This window comes from Rhincodon typus, chromosome 19 (genome assembly GCF_021869965.1).
Source record: "Rhincodon typus isolate 14 chromosome 19, sRhiTyp1.1, whole genome shotgun sequence".
NCBI lineage: Eukaryota > Metazoa > Chordata > Chondrichthyes > Orectolobiformes > Rhincodontidae > Rhincodon > Rhincodon typus.
In genome coordinates this window covers 51,045,510-51,063,769 of record NC_063350.1, presented here as the reverse complement: position 1 = coordinate 51,063,769, position 18,260 = coordinate 51,045,510, and the positions used below count along the sequence as shown (strand labels likewise).

Here is an 18,260-nt window from a genome sequence, read left to right as displayed (position 1 = left end):
GACATCTCAATGAATTCCTGCTGTGTGCATTACATAATCAAAACATACCAGCAGTTTCAAAAACATGACTGAGAATGTATGTTTTTGAGAATGCTGTCTGCAGACTAAGCAACATTAGTCAATTTCTCACAGTATTGCAACATGATGGGCCCTTTAGCAGAGCTGGGGTTAGAAAAATGCAGGGGAAATAAAACTACATGTCAGATGTGCATAAGTAAATTCTTATAATGAAATATTTTATTATTTTTATGTGCAACTTTGACTTAAGATCATAATTCAGTAAACCTCATGGCAGTTTTCAAGTGGGTTAGGTTGTAAAACAAGAGCTTCTGTGCAGTGGACTCTGTAGAGACTCAAAATTGAAGCAAATTGGCACCCCTGCTGACAGGAGAGTGTAATTACAGTGTGACATGTTTACATAGTCAGTTTCCAATGTAAGTGTATCAGTGAGGCTTTTATAATGGGAAGGTGGGCACTAGTGGCAGAAATTGAAGCTTTCGAGACACAGATTGTAACAGGGTATACTATTTTTAACATATTACTGTTGTTTGGCTGCAAGAAGTAAACCTTTGGTACTCAAACAAAAGTGGTTAAATTCCGAATTGTATACTTCAAGCTGACTTTCCACTTCAATAACACTGTTAAACAGGAATATTGTTGATTGATGCCTTTGCGGGGTTGAGAACTGGCTGTGAGTGTGGCTGTGAGATTCTCATCATTTCTGTTTAGGCTCAGCTGCATGGCTGGGTGTTGTACAGAGTTACATTGAGGTAGAAGTTTGTGGATTTGAGGTATTGTTTATTTGTGCTGGGTTCCCTCACCTCAACTGATCTCTGTGACCTCAGGCTGCTAGTGATTGCTAATCAGGAACCTTTGCTTAAAAGTGCGTAGGGTGCAGATGTTGGGTAAGAATGAAGCTGTATTTAGCCATATCTTCCATGTAGGGCAGACGTCTGGCATGCACCATTTCAGGTGCCACATGAGGGATGGGCACCAGGAGAGGCATTGCAGATTTGTGAAGGGCTTGAATTAGTTTCAGTTATGAAAGGGTTAAATTTTCAGACCTACGTTAAAAACAAATGGGAACCACAGATGTGCAAAGATAACATAGCTCCTTCACTTCTATCAGTAAGATAGAGTCATACAGCACGGAAACAGACCCCTCGGTCCAACCCAGTCCATGCTGACCATAATCCCAAATTAAACTAGTCTCATTTGCCCGCACTTAGCCCATATTCCTCCAAATATTTCTTATTCATGTCCTTATCTAAATATCTTTTAAACATTATAACTGTACTCGCATCCACCACTTCCACACGAGCTACTCTCTGTGTAAAACAAAATTGCTCCTTATGTCTTTTATAAATCTTTCTCCTGTCACTGTAAAAATGTGTCCTCTAGTGTTGAAATCTCCCATCCTGGGATTAGACGCCTGCCAATCACCTTACCTATACCCCCTCATGATTTTATAAACTATAAAAGTTGCTTCCCAATCTCCTATGCTCCTGTGAAAAAAGTCCCAGCCCATCCAGCCTCTCCTTTTAACTCAAACCCTCCATTTCTAGCAACACCCTAGTACATCTCTTCTGAACCCTCTCCAGCTTAATAATATTCTTAATAATAATATCCTTGGATGAAATACATACAATGCCTGTGAGCACTGTGGGATAACAGTGGATAATATAAGGCACATGGACAAAGAAATGTGGGAATTGCAATATGTATATTGTAATATTTTGTATGAAGCTGGGGAATGCACTTGAGTTAGTTCTACACTTCACAGTAATAAGGCTGGCTGTCCATGTGTACATATGAAAATAAATGATGGTTAGAACTGAGTCATGACACCTCTTATCAGTTTGTCGAGTTGTCCAATAGCACCAGGAGAATGATACCTTGTGACTCTGATACCTTACTCCTGTTCCAACCATTTAGTTTGTCTCTAGCACCATCATATTTTTGATTATTTGTAATTATCTCTCGGCCTTAATTAATTATTTCATAGATCATTCCTTCACTTGTGATTCAGCTGATGAAGCTCCACTCACACCATTTGTACTATCTTTTGACGCTGTTAATCATCTGGAATTACCTTGCAATGATCTCTCCGCTTTTATATTCCGTGCTTTTGTGCTTCCCTCCACTTCACCTGATGAAAGAGGAGCGCTCCGAGAGCTTGTGTTTTCAAATAAACCTGTTGGTCTATAACCTGGTGTTGTGTGACCTCAGACCTTGTCTACCCCAGTCCAACACCGGCAGCTCCACATCACACCTTGGTCTGAGGAGAAGGGAATGGCGTTGAAAAAAAGACGAAGTGCTGGCAGCTGAGTCTGATCCAGTCCTTTCCAGATGTTCATGTTTGCATGCTCCTTGCTAGCTATCAGCAGCTCTGACTGGATGTCCCCCTCTCCTGAGCCAGCAGTGCTAAGACCTCATGTAACTTCCCACCTCCATATCAATCAAAGATTCAGAAGGTGTCGAGTTGGGATTGATTCTGCAGATTGCAGAGTTTATTCTCGGGGTGGGGATGGGGAGGTTTGTTTGGGGAGTTTCTGTTGTTGCTAATGGCTATCGCTTTCTTTTTAGCTGCTCATCATTCAGTCTGATAGAAGTCAGAGCAGGCACCACACAGAGCGATGTTGAATGCGGTGAGTCCTCTTCACCACCTGCTGCTTGCTGTATGGATGACCTGAAATCCCTCAATTTAAATAAAATTCATTTAGTAGGTTTGTAAATGGGATCTTCTCTCTGGGTTTCCAAATGCCCATCTTTTGTGTGTCAAACTGAGAGTGCAGAACCCAGGGAAAACTCCCTATCCATTCCCAGGATGAGGAGGTTATCCTATGAGGAACGGTTGGGCTCATATTCATTGGAGTTTAGAAGAACGAGAGGTGATCTCGTGGAAATGTATGAGATCCTGAGTAGTCTGGATAAGGTGGGATGTTTCCTTTTGTGGGAGTGACTGAAACTAAGGGACACAATTTGAGAGAGAGGGGGCGACGGAGATTGGGGCGAAATTTTTTTTCTCTTCAAGGGTTGTTACTTTGGGGAATTCTCTGGCCCCCCCCGAAAGTAGTGGAGGTTGGAGCACTTTATTCAAGGCTGAGTTAGATCTTTGGTGGAGAGGGGAATCAAAGGGAGAAGGGTGCAGGCAGGAAAGTGGGTTTGAGACCACAATTAAATCAGCCATAATCTTACCGAATGGTATAGCAAACCCAAAGAAACAAATGACATATTCCTGCTTAGCCCAGAATTCCAATTGCTGCTCCTACAATGTGGAACTGATTCCGGGGCTGGGAAGAGTGATTCTTCATGTTGATCTGGGAAGGTTGAGATAAGGATCTTAAACATTCACTCCCTCCATCAGGGTGGCATGGTGGCTCAGTGGTCAGCACCGCTGCCTCTCAGCACCAAGGACCCGGGTTCAATTCCACCCTCAGGCAACGGTCTGGAGTTTGCACATTCTCCCCATGTCTGCGTGGGTTTCCTCTGGGTGCTCCGGTTTCCTCCCACAGTCCAAAGATGTGTAGGTTTGATGGATCGGCCATGCTAAATTGCCCATAGTGTCCAAGGATGTGTTGGTGGGTGGGTTAGCCATGGGAAATGCAGAGTTGCAGGGATAGAGTAAGGGTGTGGGTGTGGGTGTGGGTGGGGTGCTCTTTGGAGGGTCAGAATGGACTTGATGAGCAGAATGGCTTGCTTTCACACTGCAGGGATTCTGTGATCACTGAAGCACAGTGGCAGCAATGTGAGCCATCTACAAGATGCACTGCAGCAGCTTAGTAAAGCTCCTTCAACCTGTGACCACCACCATTTAGAAGGACAAGAGCGGTAGATACATGGACCACCAGGCCTGCAAATTCCATTCCAAACCATTTGCCATCCTGACTTGGAAATATATCACTATTCCTTCACTGTCGCTAGGTCAAAAATCTTTGCTCTCCCTTCCTATCAGCATTGTTAGGCTGCCTGCGCCCCTAGACTGTATTGGTTTAAGAGGAAGACCTCTCAAGCAGTACAAGGAAGGGGCTGACAATCTAATTCTGTAGCTATGTCTTTTACAGCTGGGTCCAGTTGGGGTTCTGGTCAATGACATCAATCTGGGAGCATTTAAAAAATCATTAAATTAAAGAAATATTAAATCCATTTACATTGACCTTTCATTTCAGGTATCCCATACCAGAGCAATGAATCCTACAAAGTTGCAATTGGCTTTTTGGCTGTGCTGCTTATCTTGTGCATAGCTTTATTTATCTGCAGCAGGCTGGGTAAGTTTTCAATTTTGATAGTTACACTGAATGTTGTGGGGGCTTTACAATAGATTTGGCTTAGCCAGGTATTTAACAAAAGCTGCAATATAGATTATCCGACACACTGCTTCAAGCTGCTGGTTAACTAACTTTATCGATTTTTAGACTAGATTAGATCTTGACTCAAAAATCTGGAAATTACTATAGAAAAGTGAACCAGAGATCGAAATGCTTTAAAATAATAGCTTGGCTAAATTATTCACTGTGTCACAGTGAGATTCTAAGTCAGTATTCCAGAGGAAGAGACTTGAGGCTTGATCCTAGCTAATATAAACCTTCCCTAACTTATTAAAACATTTATACCTACTTGTACTTCCCAGTTTGCAAATCCTTAATTCTTGTTACTGGCATTTATGTCACACTTTTGTGGCAATCCCTGTATTTGCATATACAATGGAAATTGCTTAATTTAAACTTGTCACATTGTAATTGCAACCTCCCACCAGTAGTGATGCTGTGGTGCTTCAGTTTAGGGTGTCCAATTCCTTACCCCATACTGCAGGGATATCTTCTATTCCAACTCACACATTGTTTGGTCAAAGTGGACCAAGTTTTAGTGACAAAGCATACGTAATATTACCTCTCCTAAACGCAGAAAGTAAAAACAGCTTGGGTTGAAATTGCCCCCAAGATATTATGTAAAACTAAAGAGGGAATCAATGCTTTTATAGAAGAATTGGATGTGTTCAAGTTAGATTTCTTTCCAGCTCATTGAAGAATCTTGCATTTGAATGCCATGGTCCAAATAAGTCAGATTTGTGTAAAGGCCTTCTAATGTAGTGAAACATCCCAAGCTGCTTTGCAGGAGTAGCAACATTATAGCAAGGAGGTAGTCCTGGGTTATTGAATCCAGGACTATAAAATTGATGATGGAATTTATCAGCCAGTCAGTTAAAAGGTAGCTTGACGCTGGAAACGCTGTTCCGAAAGGCCCATTGGATAACAGTCTTCGCTGGAAGATTTCTTTGGATTACCAAAGTAAAGTGGAATTCCCCCTAGTATTGCAGATAGTTGTTCATCCCTCACCTGAACTGTCCTGCTCAGCCCAGGATGAACATCACTGGCTTGGGAGAGAGAATGGATATCTCCACTATCTAGGATGAGCCAAAATGAGGGACTGTGTATGTTTTTGCCTGAGGATCCGTAGATTATGGATGACCTGAGGAAGATTATTCTGAGAGGGGTTGGGACGGAGGAACCACTTTTTCTCCCGGTCGCGTAATTTAGATCGAGAAAGAATTTGTAAACATGTCAACTTGGGAAGAAGTCAAAAGGAAAAGAATTCAGTCACTCAGAGGGTGTCAGGATACTTATATCCCAGTAACAGGCATGTCCTTTTCCACAGGTTATCTGGATCAAGTTTTTGATTTCATTCAAAGAAAGGTCGGTGTCTTCCGTTACTTCATAGATTCATAGAATCCCTACAGTGTGGAACCAGGCCCTTCGGCCCAACAAGTCCACACTGATCCACAGAACATCCCACCCAGACCCATCCCAATAATCTACACATCCCTGAACACTATGGGCAATTTAGCATGGCCACTCCACCTAGCCTGCACACCTTTGGACTGTGGGAGGAAACTGGAGCACCTGGAGGAAACCCACGCAGACACAGGGAGAATGTGCAAACTCCACTCACAGTTGCCTGAGGCTGGAATCAAACCCAGGTCCCTGGCGCTGTGAGGCAGCAGTGCTAACCACTGAGCCATCGTGCTGCTGAAATGGTTAAGAGTGAGCTGGTGAGGGCCTCAGCCTTCTCAGTAAGCTGAATTTTACTTATCAGTTGATGCCGCTAGAGGCAGCAGAGCTAGAGTTCCATTGCTTTTTGAGTGGCTTGCGAGGTTTTGTGGAAACTCGGCCTGTTTGAGTCTGTCGGGGCCTTAAACCCCAAATGGAATAACACCAAACATCGGAGGTTTGAGCCTTGGCGGTCCATCCAGGACATTCCCAATCCGTTGGGAGCAGTCAGAATCCCGTTTCATTCCGCGATATTGCCAAACCATTCCGGAGGGGGAGGGAGTGTAGCAATTTCAACATGTCCGGGATGTTTCCAAGCATTGCAACGTTCCTGCAATGCCAGTGTGTCCAGGTCATTTGAGGATTGCACCACCATCTCGGATGCAGTGGCAAACGACAGCTCCTCATGTATCAGATGCACTGCAGGGTTAAATGATTCCTTGAATGTTGTGGAATCTCCCTGCAATGCTGATTCTGCAGCAGAAGTTGTCCATTGTCTATACAATGTCTCAAGGAGGCCCTTTCTATGTACCTTTTTTTTTTCAGAAGGAGAATGACCCTGAGCGGGTCGCCCAGGAAACTCATCCGGGTGATCCAATTCACAGCCCAGAGATGGAGCAAGGAGGGAGCATTAGCATGCACGCGGCAGTCCAGGAAGTAGGCAAGGACAGCCGCCCCTCGGAGGAGGAAGGGCAGACCCTGCTTAACACATCAGACACCTCCTATGTGTATGGGGCTAGTGCCAATGGGAATGCAGGGAGAGTATGCGTGGACTGAGGAACAGCGGTGTTGTGAGTCGGAACCTGAAACCAACAAATCCAGGATTCAAAGACTTGACCTTGGATTCCTACAGAACTTGCTTCAAGACTGCATACCGTATAACGGTCTCATTCTGCATTCACAGCATTTTTTTCTAAATCCTTGTAATCTTGACCTCTATGCGTGATAAGTCACCAGAAGGGTTACTTGCTGGAACAGTACAACGAAGGACACCAATACTGTTATCAGTGACCACTGTACAGATGGGTCACTCTTAAAACAGATCGGATTGTGATGTTTCTTGGTTCTGTCTTTGGTGTCCATAACTGGTGAATCTTGCATAAAGGGTGCTGTTACGTTTGTCAGAACTTGGGTGCATTAGGTGCAGAAACCTAGCAATGGTACTCAGCTGAGGGCTTTATCATCAATGCCCAACAAATCCCATATGGAAGTTAATCTGGTGTGGTTGCTAGGCAGAATATGCTTTGGCTTGGAATCCCACCATCCCCTCACCTCCCAGCACTTGTTACTTGTTCACTCCCATCGATCTGGATTGTGGCTCGAGAGTGGGCAGCATCTGCCAGGAGATTTTGCATCGCTGAGACACCAGCGAAAGTGCCAGTGAGGGAGGGCTACTAGAGAGGCTCCAGTGCAGGGCTGCCAGTGCATGAGAGGCACAGAGAGCTCATGGGGCCACAGAAGTAGAGAACTAAATGGAACTGTACCCTAACAGGAATTGTCTCTGTCAGGAAAAGGAGTGAGATTAAATAGACGATAATGATAACAAGAATGTAATCCCGGCCCGGGGTTTCAGGTGGCAATGAAACCAGCTGAGCTTCACAATCGCTCTTGATAAAAATCGTCAGAAACTACAATATTTGCTCTTACTGATCCAAATATGCACAGCACAACTCCATAGCTGATTGGGTGATCAGTGACAGCCTGATTCTGTTACCTTTCATTGAGGATTTTTTTTTGCTGGTTTAGTCAACAAAGTTCCCTGTGTTAATGAGTCAGACCTGATGATATTAGCAGTAAATGCCATGATTATGCAATTTTATCTTGTTTCACTGGGGGGATGCATCAGTGGATTGTACAGTAAACCAAGTGGATAGTTGGGAATTTGGTGCAATTGGGAATTTGGTGCAGAGTGGAAAGAGGCCTTTTCCAGTATTGGATGTAGAAAAACATTTCCACGACACTATTTCAGAAAAAGAACGGGGAGTTACCTGTGGTATTGTGCCTGATATTTATCCCTCTTGTCAACATCACAAAAGTAGCTAATCCAGTTGTTATTGTGTACGTTGTTTTGGAGCTTGTGTGTAAATTGGCTGCTACATTTCCGACATTATGGCAGTGACTGTGGGTGGAGTGTTATAGTGGTCTAAACGATGTGAGCTATGGTAAGTTTTGTGGGAAAATCAGACAAGATGTCCATCCAGGACTATCTCAATGTCTAGAGTTCCTCACTGCGTATCTTATGCTTTTGCCGAGTAACGTGGTGAGTTTCACACTAGTAGCAGGGAGTTGCCGATTAAGAGGGGTTATTGGTTGTTAGGTGCCTCATTAATGCCACAAATTGCATTACTAATATTCAGTTTCCTACCTTACTAAACGTGTTAAACAAGCTTAACTTCGAGAATTCTCGACATGGAAGTCAGAGTGGGTACCTGGGGACTTAAGCTTATCAATTGAATTCTGAAGGACCTGTAGGTTCGACACCAGCCTCCAACATCACAGGATACGGTTGTGGGGTAGGAATGAACTGTTCTGTGAAGATAGATTTCCTTTAAGCTGAGCTGTCACCAGTATTCTAGTGAGTAGGCTTAGCTCAGCTGGGAGGGAGATTACAGATAGTGGTCATTGTATGAGTCTGAAGAGAAAAGTTGAGACGATGAAGCAAAGTAGCAATTTGGGTAAAATCAAGCAGATAATGTCAGGAGGGGACAGAGAGCATATTAATTTTAATAGAGCATTAGTGACTCCAGTCATGTCAAGGAAAAATAGTAAATCATTCATAGTAAAGGTGCTTTACCAGACTATCTGGAGTGTTCTTAATAAGTTAGATAAATGAATGGCATGAATAGAGGTAAATGGTTTGATCTAATAGCTGTTACTGAAACATTCATGTGTGACCAAGATTGGGAACAGAACATTTGGAGTATGTGACTTCTTTTGGAAAAGATGGGCAAAATGAAAGAAGTGGTAGGCAGCTCCAATAATGAAGGATATGGTAAAGGCAACAGGAGAAACTAATTTATCCTGGAAAATCAGGATGTAGCATTTGTATGTTTGCAATTAAGAAATAATGGAGCGTAGACAACATTGAGTAGTTTACGATGATCTAACAGTAATCATATTGTTGACAGAGTATAGATTTGGAATTTAGAAGAGCATGGAGCAAGATGAGTGCAGTAATTATGAGGAACTTCAATTTTTATATAAACTGGAAGAACCTCTAGGCAAGAGTGATCATAATCTGAAAGAGTTTCCTATTGAGTTTGATTGTGATGTGATCAAGTCCATAACTAGGGTCTACAGCAATGCCTTAGATGAAGGAACCAAGAATAATGTTTGCTGATGCTGCAAAGCGAGGAGGGCAAGTCAACGCTGAAGGAGATGTAAAGAAACTGTGAAAAGATATGGATAGTTTACATGAATAGGCAGGAAAATGGTCAACTTTGAAAGTGAGAATGAAAAAGCAGAATATTTTTTTCAAAACTGAGAAGCTAGTAAATGCACTGTTCAGAAGAGTTTGTGGCTTCTTACATGAAACACTGAAAGTTAATATGCAAGTGTAGCCAGTAATGACTTTAAAAGGAAGGAAGTTTTGGTGGAGTTGTATAGGACTTTGTTGAGACTGCACCTGGAGTGTTGTGTACAGTTTTAGTCTCCCTTCCTTAGGCAGGAATTACTTGTCTCAGAGAATGTACTAGAATGATCCCTGGGATGAAAGGGCTGAACTATACAGTGAGATTGAGTAGATTAGGAACAGAGGATTTAGGAGTGGGAATAGGCCATTCAGCCCCTCAAACCTGCTCTACCATTCAATAAGATCATGGCTAATCTGTTTGTGGCCTCAGATTCGTATTCCATCTGCTCTACATAACCCTTGACACTCCTTGTTTGTCAAGAACCTATTTAACTTGGCCTTGAATAAATTCAGTAACTTGGTCTTCCCAGCTTTCTTGGGAAGAGAATTCCACAGACTAACGACTATGTCTCCTCTCCGATCCTTGCTCTAATTTCTCTTCTCTGGTGTGTGGACCTCTGAGGTCTCAGTGGAGCAGCCTCTTGTGAAATTGCAAGTTATTTCGAATGGCTTATTCCTGCTCCAACTTCTTGTGTTCTTATTGAGAGTTTTGAATAATGTAAAAGTCAGCCATTATAACACTAGTGAATTCTTGGATCATTTAGAAGGTGGGTACAGTGTTTAGCTGCTGACCTGACCTGTCCCTTCAAGAGCATAGTTGAACATCAGATAATTGTAGATAATGTGTACATTTCAGATTGCAGTTCAGCAACCGCTCTCATTGTTTCTTTTGACTAAGACAGTTTCTAATTTATGTCAACAAAGTGATGTCTGGAGGGTAAGTGTGTACAAACATGAACTTATGTATATGTTACAAATAAACTTTCTGTGGTACTGTTTCATCAGGATGAAAGAAATATGTCAAGTAATGTACATTTATAATTCTGGTGCAAAAGTGTACGTGCCCTGCCCCTTTAAGACTACAATGGGTAGCTGCTCAGCATTTTGTATGTATTTTTAAAATTAATGCCTGGGTCACTCATGTTAAACTGGAATACTATCAAGCGTCTCTTAAACAATTACCATCAGTCTGTGTTATACTTCAGGAGTAGCTCAAATCTCTTCTTTGTAAAGGGGGCAAAAAATTAGAACTCTAACTGAATTATCAGAAAAAAAAATCTACCAGTTAAAGAAAGGCAAAAACTGAGCCAATTGACTCACTCAATATGTGACACCAGTTTAATTGGGAGTATTTACTTTAAATGTCCACTTCCTCCACCACTGACCTTCAGTAACAGCAGCGTGTACAATCTACAAGATACAATGCAAGGCTCCTTAGGTACCATCTTTCAAGTCCACCTGCAAATTCCGCTCCAAGCCCACTGACCATCCTGACTTGGAAATATATTGCCATTCCTTCATTGTCACTGGGTCAAAATCCTGGAATGTCCTTCTTGACAGCACGGAGGCTGTACTAGCATGAGATGAACTGGAACAATCCAAGAAAGGGCCTGGTCACCATTTTCTTGAGGGCACTTAAGGATGGGCAACAGATGTTCACCTTGAATCACACCCACGTCCCATGAAATAAAAACAGAAGGCACTACAGAAACTCAGCAGAGGTCTGTGGAGAGAGGAAATGAGTTAACATTTCAAGTCCCATTTTAGTTTCGGTGGAACAGTCGTATTCAATTCTCTTGATATTAACCAAAAGTAGATTGTGCAGCCCATCAGCATGTGGAGTCTCCCTGACACTCAGTAACCAAGCCTCCCGTCGAGGGGTGAGCACGACCACTGTCTTATGAATATCTTGGGAGAGAAGAAGGCAAAGGTTGTAAACCCTGACTTGGCCTCTGGGGGCTCTGTTCCAGAATTGTTGACTGATGTCTAACTATGTCATCTTTCTGCTAACTTTGCTGCCAAATGTGGTGCTTTACACTTCTTTAGACTCAACCAATGAGGTTGATTGGGAGCCCATGGAATTTAGGATCTCTGTAAATTTCCCTGAGATTGTGCCCTCGAGAGAGAACTCCAGTTTTGCTGTATGGCATTAACATTCCACAGGAAACCGAGTGGACAACCACTGTCCAAGCCATCATCTTACCAGTTGGAAGGCTACAACCCATAAGCCTATGTCTCTGTGTCATATGTTTGATGTCTTCAAAATGCTGTTACTAACTATTTGATTGTTCTAGGGATCATTACGTAAAGACAAGTGCCTTGCATCTTCTCCTAAATGTTTAAAAATACTTTTTTCCCAGGCCAGAGTCCACCCATTCAATTCAAGCAACAACTTTTTTATGTCTGTCTATGGTTGGAACTTGATTTCAATACAGAAGAAAAAATTTTCAAAATCTTTTGTTGCCGTCTTCATTCAGAGGACTTTGAATGTCTGCTTGAAACCAGAACAGAGAAAGTTAAGACCACAAGACACCACAGAAGGCTAGCATTCAGTTGCTATGAAAGGTGTAGGGAGGTTATAATAATGAATTTTCCCTGAAACGTTAATGCAAATGACTTAACCCTTTTAAAACATTCCTGTATTCCATTGAGAGATATTTGTCTGTACATTGCTGTAAATTTGCTGTTTATCTTTGCTGCTGTTCACTTGACTATTTAAGCAGTTTTGACAGTTTTATATATTAACCTGCGGTCTGGCTGAATGTTTATTGTACTTCTTTGTGAAGTTAGTGTTTTTCTTATGTTAAAAGGTGTAAAGGTGTTGTGTTTCAGATGCAATTTGACTGATCAAACTATCAGATTTGAAGCAAAAGACACTTTATTCATACACTATAGTTAAAATCATAGAATCCCAACACTGTGGAAACAGGCCCTTCGGCCCAACAAGTTCATACCGACCCTTAGAGCATCCCACCCAGACCCATCCCCTTATAACACCAAAGCCACACATCTCCTGAACAATTTGGCATGGCTAATCCACCTAACCTGCATAACTTTGGACTGTGGGAGGAAACCCACGCAGACACATGGAGAATGTGCAAACTCCACACAGACATTCGCCCAAGGTTGGAATCGGACCTGGGTCCCTGACACTGTGAGGCAGCAGTGCTAACCACTGAGCCACCGTGCCACCCTAAACAATAAAATACCACAAAAGATTTGGTTTAGCTGTAACCCTATTGGAGAACTTAACGGAATAATAGATTATTGTACTGCTAAACAGTAACTGTTCCAATATAGTAACATCCCATAAACACACCATTGGCAGAAGGCAAATTCAGTAAAAACAGATTGTCTCACATGTAACTCCAGCAGCAGGAACAGAACTCCCAGCTTTTAGCTGTAACCAAGAGAGGGAAAAAAAAGCTTTCATATCTTCAAGACCCTAGGAGTAACTGCTTCTGAGAAACTTAAAAAAAAACCCCTAGAAATCCTGGTTCTATGGGAGCTTGACCACACCCATTCAGGCTGCTTCTATTGTTCTAACTTAAAAAATGCAAGCTGTTTACGCTAATAGCTCTGCCCTGAAACCACTCTTCCAAAAAAAAACCCTAGGGCAAAATACATCTCTTAAAGCCATAGTATCATCACATCAGCAGGGGTAATTTTAACCAAATCCACGCATCAGGGAAGTGGATTTGATTGGATAGGATGATGGCTGTATCACTCAACATTGCAGTCAGTGAAGAGTAGTATCGATGGAAAACAAAAATTTCACCTGATCCCATAACTTTGCTGTCTGAACACTTTGGTAACAATAACCTTTGTACAAGTGATACACTGCTACACTAACACAACTGGCATGGGTAGGTTCACCTTCATCACTGGGCTTGTCATAAATACCCTGATGTTGGGTATGTAAAGGCACAGTCTGGTCTACAGCAATCAAGGGTTTGCTGAAAAGGCACTGAGCTGGAAGAAAGTAATGGAGGCAGATGGACACAAAACATAAAAGTAAAGCTCTCTCACTTTGAGCCAAGGGAATACAATCATTCATCAACTACTTCCAACTTAGAGCTGGAAACCTGAAGTAATGAAGTAACTGTAAATGTTCCTGTTTACACATAGACATTTATCTAAGATTTGTTCTTGAATCAAATATTCTTCCATTTGTTCCTCCTCCAAGTCTGAACCCTTTAAAAATGTTGTTTTTACTTTCTATTATAATTTTCAGGATCCCTAATGACTCATTGTGGTTCTAAAATTATTGCAATCCATTGCTTTAAGATTCCTGGGTAACAGCAATAATGAATAGTACAAGTCATTTAGAATAGATGCTTTAGTATCTATTGGCTCACAAATTTTGGGTTTCACCACCTCTAATTCTGTTTTTCCAAAGGTTTTTAGATGTACTGTTGTTACTGCACCTACGCCTGGAGTTTTTCCAGTACTCAATTTCAAAGCATTCTTTACCTCGATGTTACAATGTTTCATCGATTGATATGGCTGTATTATCTCAAGGGCTCCTACAGTTTGTGCCATTGTATGCATTCCATCCATCTTTTTGCTGCCGCACCCTTTCAAACAGTATTTCTTTCTTTCCGTCTGTTGAAGATGGCACTTTCTGGTGTTTGACTCTCAGGTGGTGATTCATTTGATCAGAGCTGAAAAGCTAGAGTACTCGCTTCTACAGGCAAAGTGGAGGCAGGAAGATGATGACACATGTCACAGCAGGATGTAGACGTGTTTCAATGGCTGTGGGATGATGGCACAGACAGACCGATGAGTGTCACATATTAGGAATAAATGAGGGGAGATGGTAATATCACTGACTAGTGATATAATGCCCCTGCTAAAGTAAAGGCAAAATGCTACAAATACTGGAAATCTGAAACAAACACGGATAATATTTGGAGAAATGTAGCAGGTATGGCAGCAGCTGTCGAGAGAGAGAAATGAAAGGTAATGTTTTGAGATAGGTATGATTCCTCTTCAATACCCTGGGTTGGGAACCCACCTTGGCAGCTGGTGGAATTTCAAATCAATCACTCTGATCTGGAGTTGGGGTGACGGATGATGGCCTGGTAACATTACTGGCCTAGCAATTCAGAACGTGAGGCTGAGGACATGGGTTCAAATCCCGCCATGGCGATGGTGGAATTTGAATTCAATAAAACCTGGAATTGGAAGCTAGACTCACAAATGGTGATTGTCATAAAAGCCCCAGTTAGTTCACTTAAACCCCTTTGGGGAAAGGAATCTACTGTCCTTACCTGGTATGACCTGCATGTGACTTTAGGCTCGACTGCTCTGTGAAACAGCCTGGGAAGCTACTCAGCAGTTAGGGCCAGACTAAAGTGACACCTATTATCATAAAAGAATTTAAAAATTGGAGCTGCACTATATTGTGACATTTAAAGTGGAACAATGCCCTTACTCTTACCAAACAGCACTAACTTTCCATAAATAATGAGGACCTCCTTTGAACAAACTGGTTGGTCTTTGAGTGCTGTCTTTTATCATAATGTCTGCTCTTTCTCCCAGCACAGGGGAAACATATGAAAACCAGTTTGGGACATTAGGAATGAGACGTGGCTAATCCTCAAGTTTTCCTGTCATTTCATTCTGTGCAGGAAGTTAATTTTCCTGCCTTCGTGCCATATCCAATTTATCAAACTCAACATTGAAAGCTTCAGTTGTCAGATGTTTTGGAGGGAGCGCTGTCTAGATTTCATTGATCCTTTTATTGATTTCATTATTCAAAGGCCAAGTTCTGACTTTAAAGTTACGCCCTTGATATCTGCATCAGATGAAATAGATTCTTAACTTCTATCCCTGGCATTGCTCACTGCTGATCCAGGCCCAGGACTGTACTTGTGTTATAATACCTCACAGCTAGTAATGACACCCCTTTAATAGAAATACTCAAAATATTATCAGCGTACCATAGCATGGGACCTGAATGTATAATGACCTCAGTCTCCATCTCACTGGGATCACTTGCAGCATGACATGCTGAGGGAAATGTGTAACAGTTTGTAACCAAATTGCTCAGACATGTGCCTGTGACTGTAATCTATGTAGATATCAGGAGCTGTAATGATCATCTATTGAATCTTTCATTACTCACCTCTAATTCATATGTTATGAGAACAAGTGAAGTATCACTTAGAATCATTGAGTCATAGAGCACAGAAACAGACCCTTTGGTCCAACCAGTCCATGCCGACCATAATCTCAAATTAAACTAGTTCCACTGGCCTGTGATTGGCCCATATCCCTTCAAACGTTTTCTAAATGGCTTTTAAATGTAACTGTACCCGCATCCACCACTTCCTCTGGAAGTTCATTCCACACACAAACCACTCTCTGTGTAAAAAAAAATGCCCCTCGTGTCTTTTAAACTTTTCTCTTCTCACCTTAAAAAATATCCCCCCAGACTTAAAATCCCTCATCCTAGGGAAAAAGACGCATGCCACTCACGTTATCTAGATACCTCATGATTTTATAAACCTCTGTAAGGTTACCCTTCAACCTCTTATGCGCCAGTGAAAAAAGTCCCAGCCTATCCAGCTTATTTTTATAACTCAAACCCTCCATTTCTGGCAACATTCTGGTACATCTCTTCTGAACCCTCTCTAGTTTAACATCCTCCCTATAACAGGGTGACCAGAACTGCGCACAGTACTCCAGAAGAGGCCTCACCAATATCCTGTACAATTTCAACAGGGCGTCCTAACTCCTATACTCAAAAGGTCTGAACAATGAAGGCAAATGTGCCAAACACCTTCTTAACCACCTTATCTACATGTGATGCAAGCTTCAAAGAATTATGTACCTGAACATTTAGGTTTATCTGTTCTACAAAATTCATTGGCATGAATCCCCTGCCGAAGACAAGAACCCATCACTAGGGCAGATCATGGTGGAAGCACAGTGGTAAGCAGCAGTAAATGCTTATAGAAGAATACAAGCTCTCACATACTGAAACAGCCTGGACTTCAAAGCATTTGGAAGACCAATAGCCCAAGTTTGTGTGAGTACAGATTTACAAACTAAATAATCAGGAAGCAGAATCAACCTAAAATTTAAGCCCTATCTAGCCAGAAGACCTGTATCACTTTTAAATCAGAAAGCATACTGATTTTTTTTTAAAAGTTAAGAAGCATTTTGATTGTTGCACCTTAAACATTTGCAAGTAAAAACTCAAAGGCTACTTTCAGTTTAAAAACAGAAGAAATGCAGAATAAAGGAAAATAGCTTTTTTAAACATTAAAAAGTAACTTTCTGAATGAAGAAAGTTTCCCTTTATTATCTTTCAGCTCTATTATCTGACATTTGCTGCTACAGGCCTTAATTTCTGAAAGACGTGAGCTAAAGGCATAACACTCATTAAAAGGTGCTGTGACAGTGAAAAAGAACATAATATAGAAGCAAAAGGCAAAAGTAAAATGTCAGAATAGCAAAACAAGTAAAAGAAAGGAATAATTAAATACTGCAATGTAAGAAGAAGCAGATCTTCACTAAGAAACAGAAGGCAAACATTTGACTATGGATTGGAGAATGAACGATACTTACATGGATGTTTAGATTGCAGCTTATTTAATCAATCAATTGATCCTGAGAAGAAATGTGTGAAAATCTTAATATTACAAGGGGGGCTTAAATAAGAGAGTAAATAAATTTTGTCTTTCTAAGGATCAAGAAAAAGTTCTGAAGCACATTGAAGAGCAGCTCAAGGTACAATTAACTTCAGGATTAACAGACTCCAACTCGACATTTTGTCACATGGTGCCGCAGCAAAGGACATGACTGTGATTTCTCTGAAGAAGAAATGAATTGGTGATCGTTCTTACATTAGGACAGTACAGCACAGTACAGGCCTTTTGGCCCACGATGTTGTGCCGACCTATTATCCTACAGAGGAATATCTTTTGGGCAAGGAAAAGGGACATACCATTGGTGCTTAGCTGGAAGATAGATGCCAGCAAGAAGCTCGAGTGGCAAGCCAACATCAATTACTTGCTTTAGGCACAGACTACATTTCTGCTACAGTCGGAGAAGTGTGCCAAACTAGCAAGATCTGACATAAATGCCCCTGCCCAAAAGCTGCCCAGTCATTTGATTTGATTTGATTTGATTTATTTATTGTCACGTGTATCTTGTTACAAAAAACAGTGCAAAGTGTTGTATCAGAGATAGGAACTGCCGAAGCTGGAGTCTGAGATAATAAGGTGTAGAGCTGGATGAACACAGCAGGCCAGGCAGCATCAGAGGAGCAGGAAAGCTGACGTTTCGGGTCTGGACCCTTCTTCAGAAAATTCAGAAAAGTGTTGTATGGTTTCTTCACTCTCCAGCACCATGTTAAAACACAAAAATAAACCAAAACCTACTAAGTGCTCTGTCATGGGCCTGGTGGCCAGGCATGACTCCCCCTGGCTCTGCCACTGCTACTAGAATGAACAAAGTCGCCATCTCGCCACCAATGTAACTGTTGCCATCTTGGTTATACACTTGATTAGAAAACCAGAAAACAGCAGATATAAAGAAAACAAAAGAAATGAGAAATGTCTGGACATTAAAGTCTTACTTAAGTCTTAAGCCACAGCCTGGAGACTCAGGAGGAGCCGAGTGCTCGCAGACACTAGCGCTACCACCTCCAATCTCCTCCTCCGCCTCCTCCTCTGATTCTATAATTAATGATACCGTGACCCAGTTCTGGAACATACTCAGGGCAGGGCCTGCTCACAGCCAATGGTCACCAGGTCCTTTAATATGCTCAGGCAGGGCCCATCATTGAC

At 41.9% G+C, this 18,260-nt stretch overlaps 1 protein-coding gene across 2 annotated transcripts in view; it reads left to right on the top strand.

The window, feature by feature from the left end:
* The window catches only part of LOC109913578 (tumor necrosis factor receptor superfamily member 5-like), a 56,070-nt gene extending 43,861 nt beyond the window's left edge, over nucleotides 1-12,209 (top strand). The window contains exons 6-9 of one of the 2 annotated variants that reach the window (XM_020513114.2): nucleotides 2,587-2,648; nucleotides 4,170-4,268; nucleotides 5,656-5,693; nucleotides 6,594-11,936. In XM_020513114.2, coding sequence (XP_020368703.1) covers nucleotides 2,587-2,648; nucleotides 4,170-4,268; nucleotides 5,656-5,693; nucleotides 6,594-6,824 — 430 coding nt within the window. In that variant the 3' untranslated portion in view covers nucleotides 6,825-11,936. Of the gene's footprint in view, nucleotides 1-2,586; nucleotides 2,649-4,169; nucleotides 4,269-5,655; nucleotides 5,694-6,593 lie in introns of both variants that reach the window. The other variant, XM_048608105.1, reaches the window with a different exon arrangement.
* Nucleotides 12,210-18,260: the final 6,051 nt, after the last annotated feature.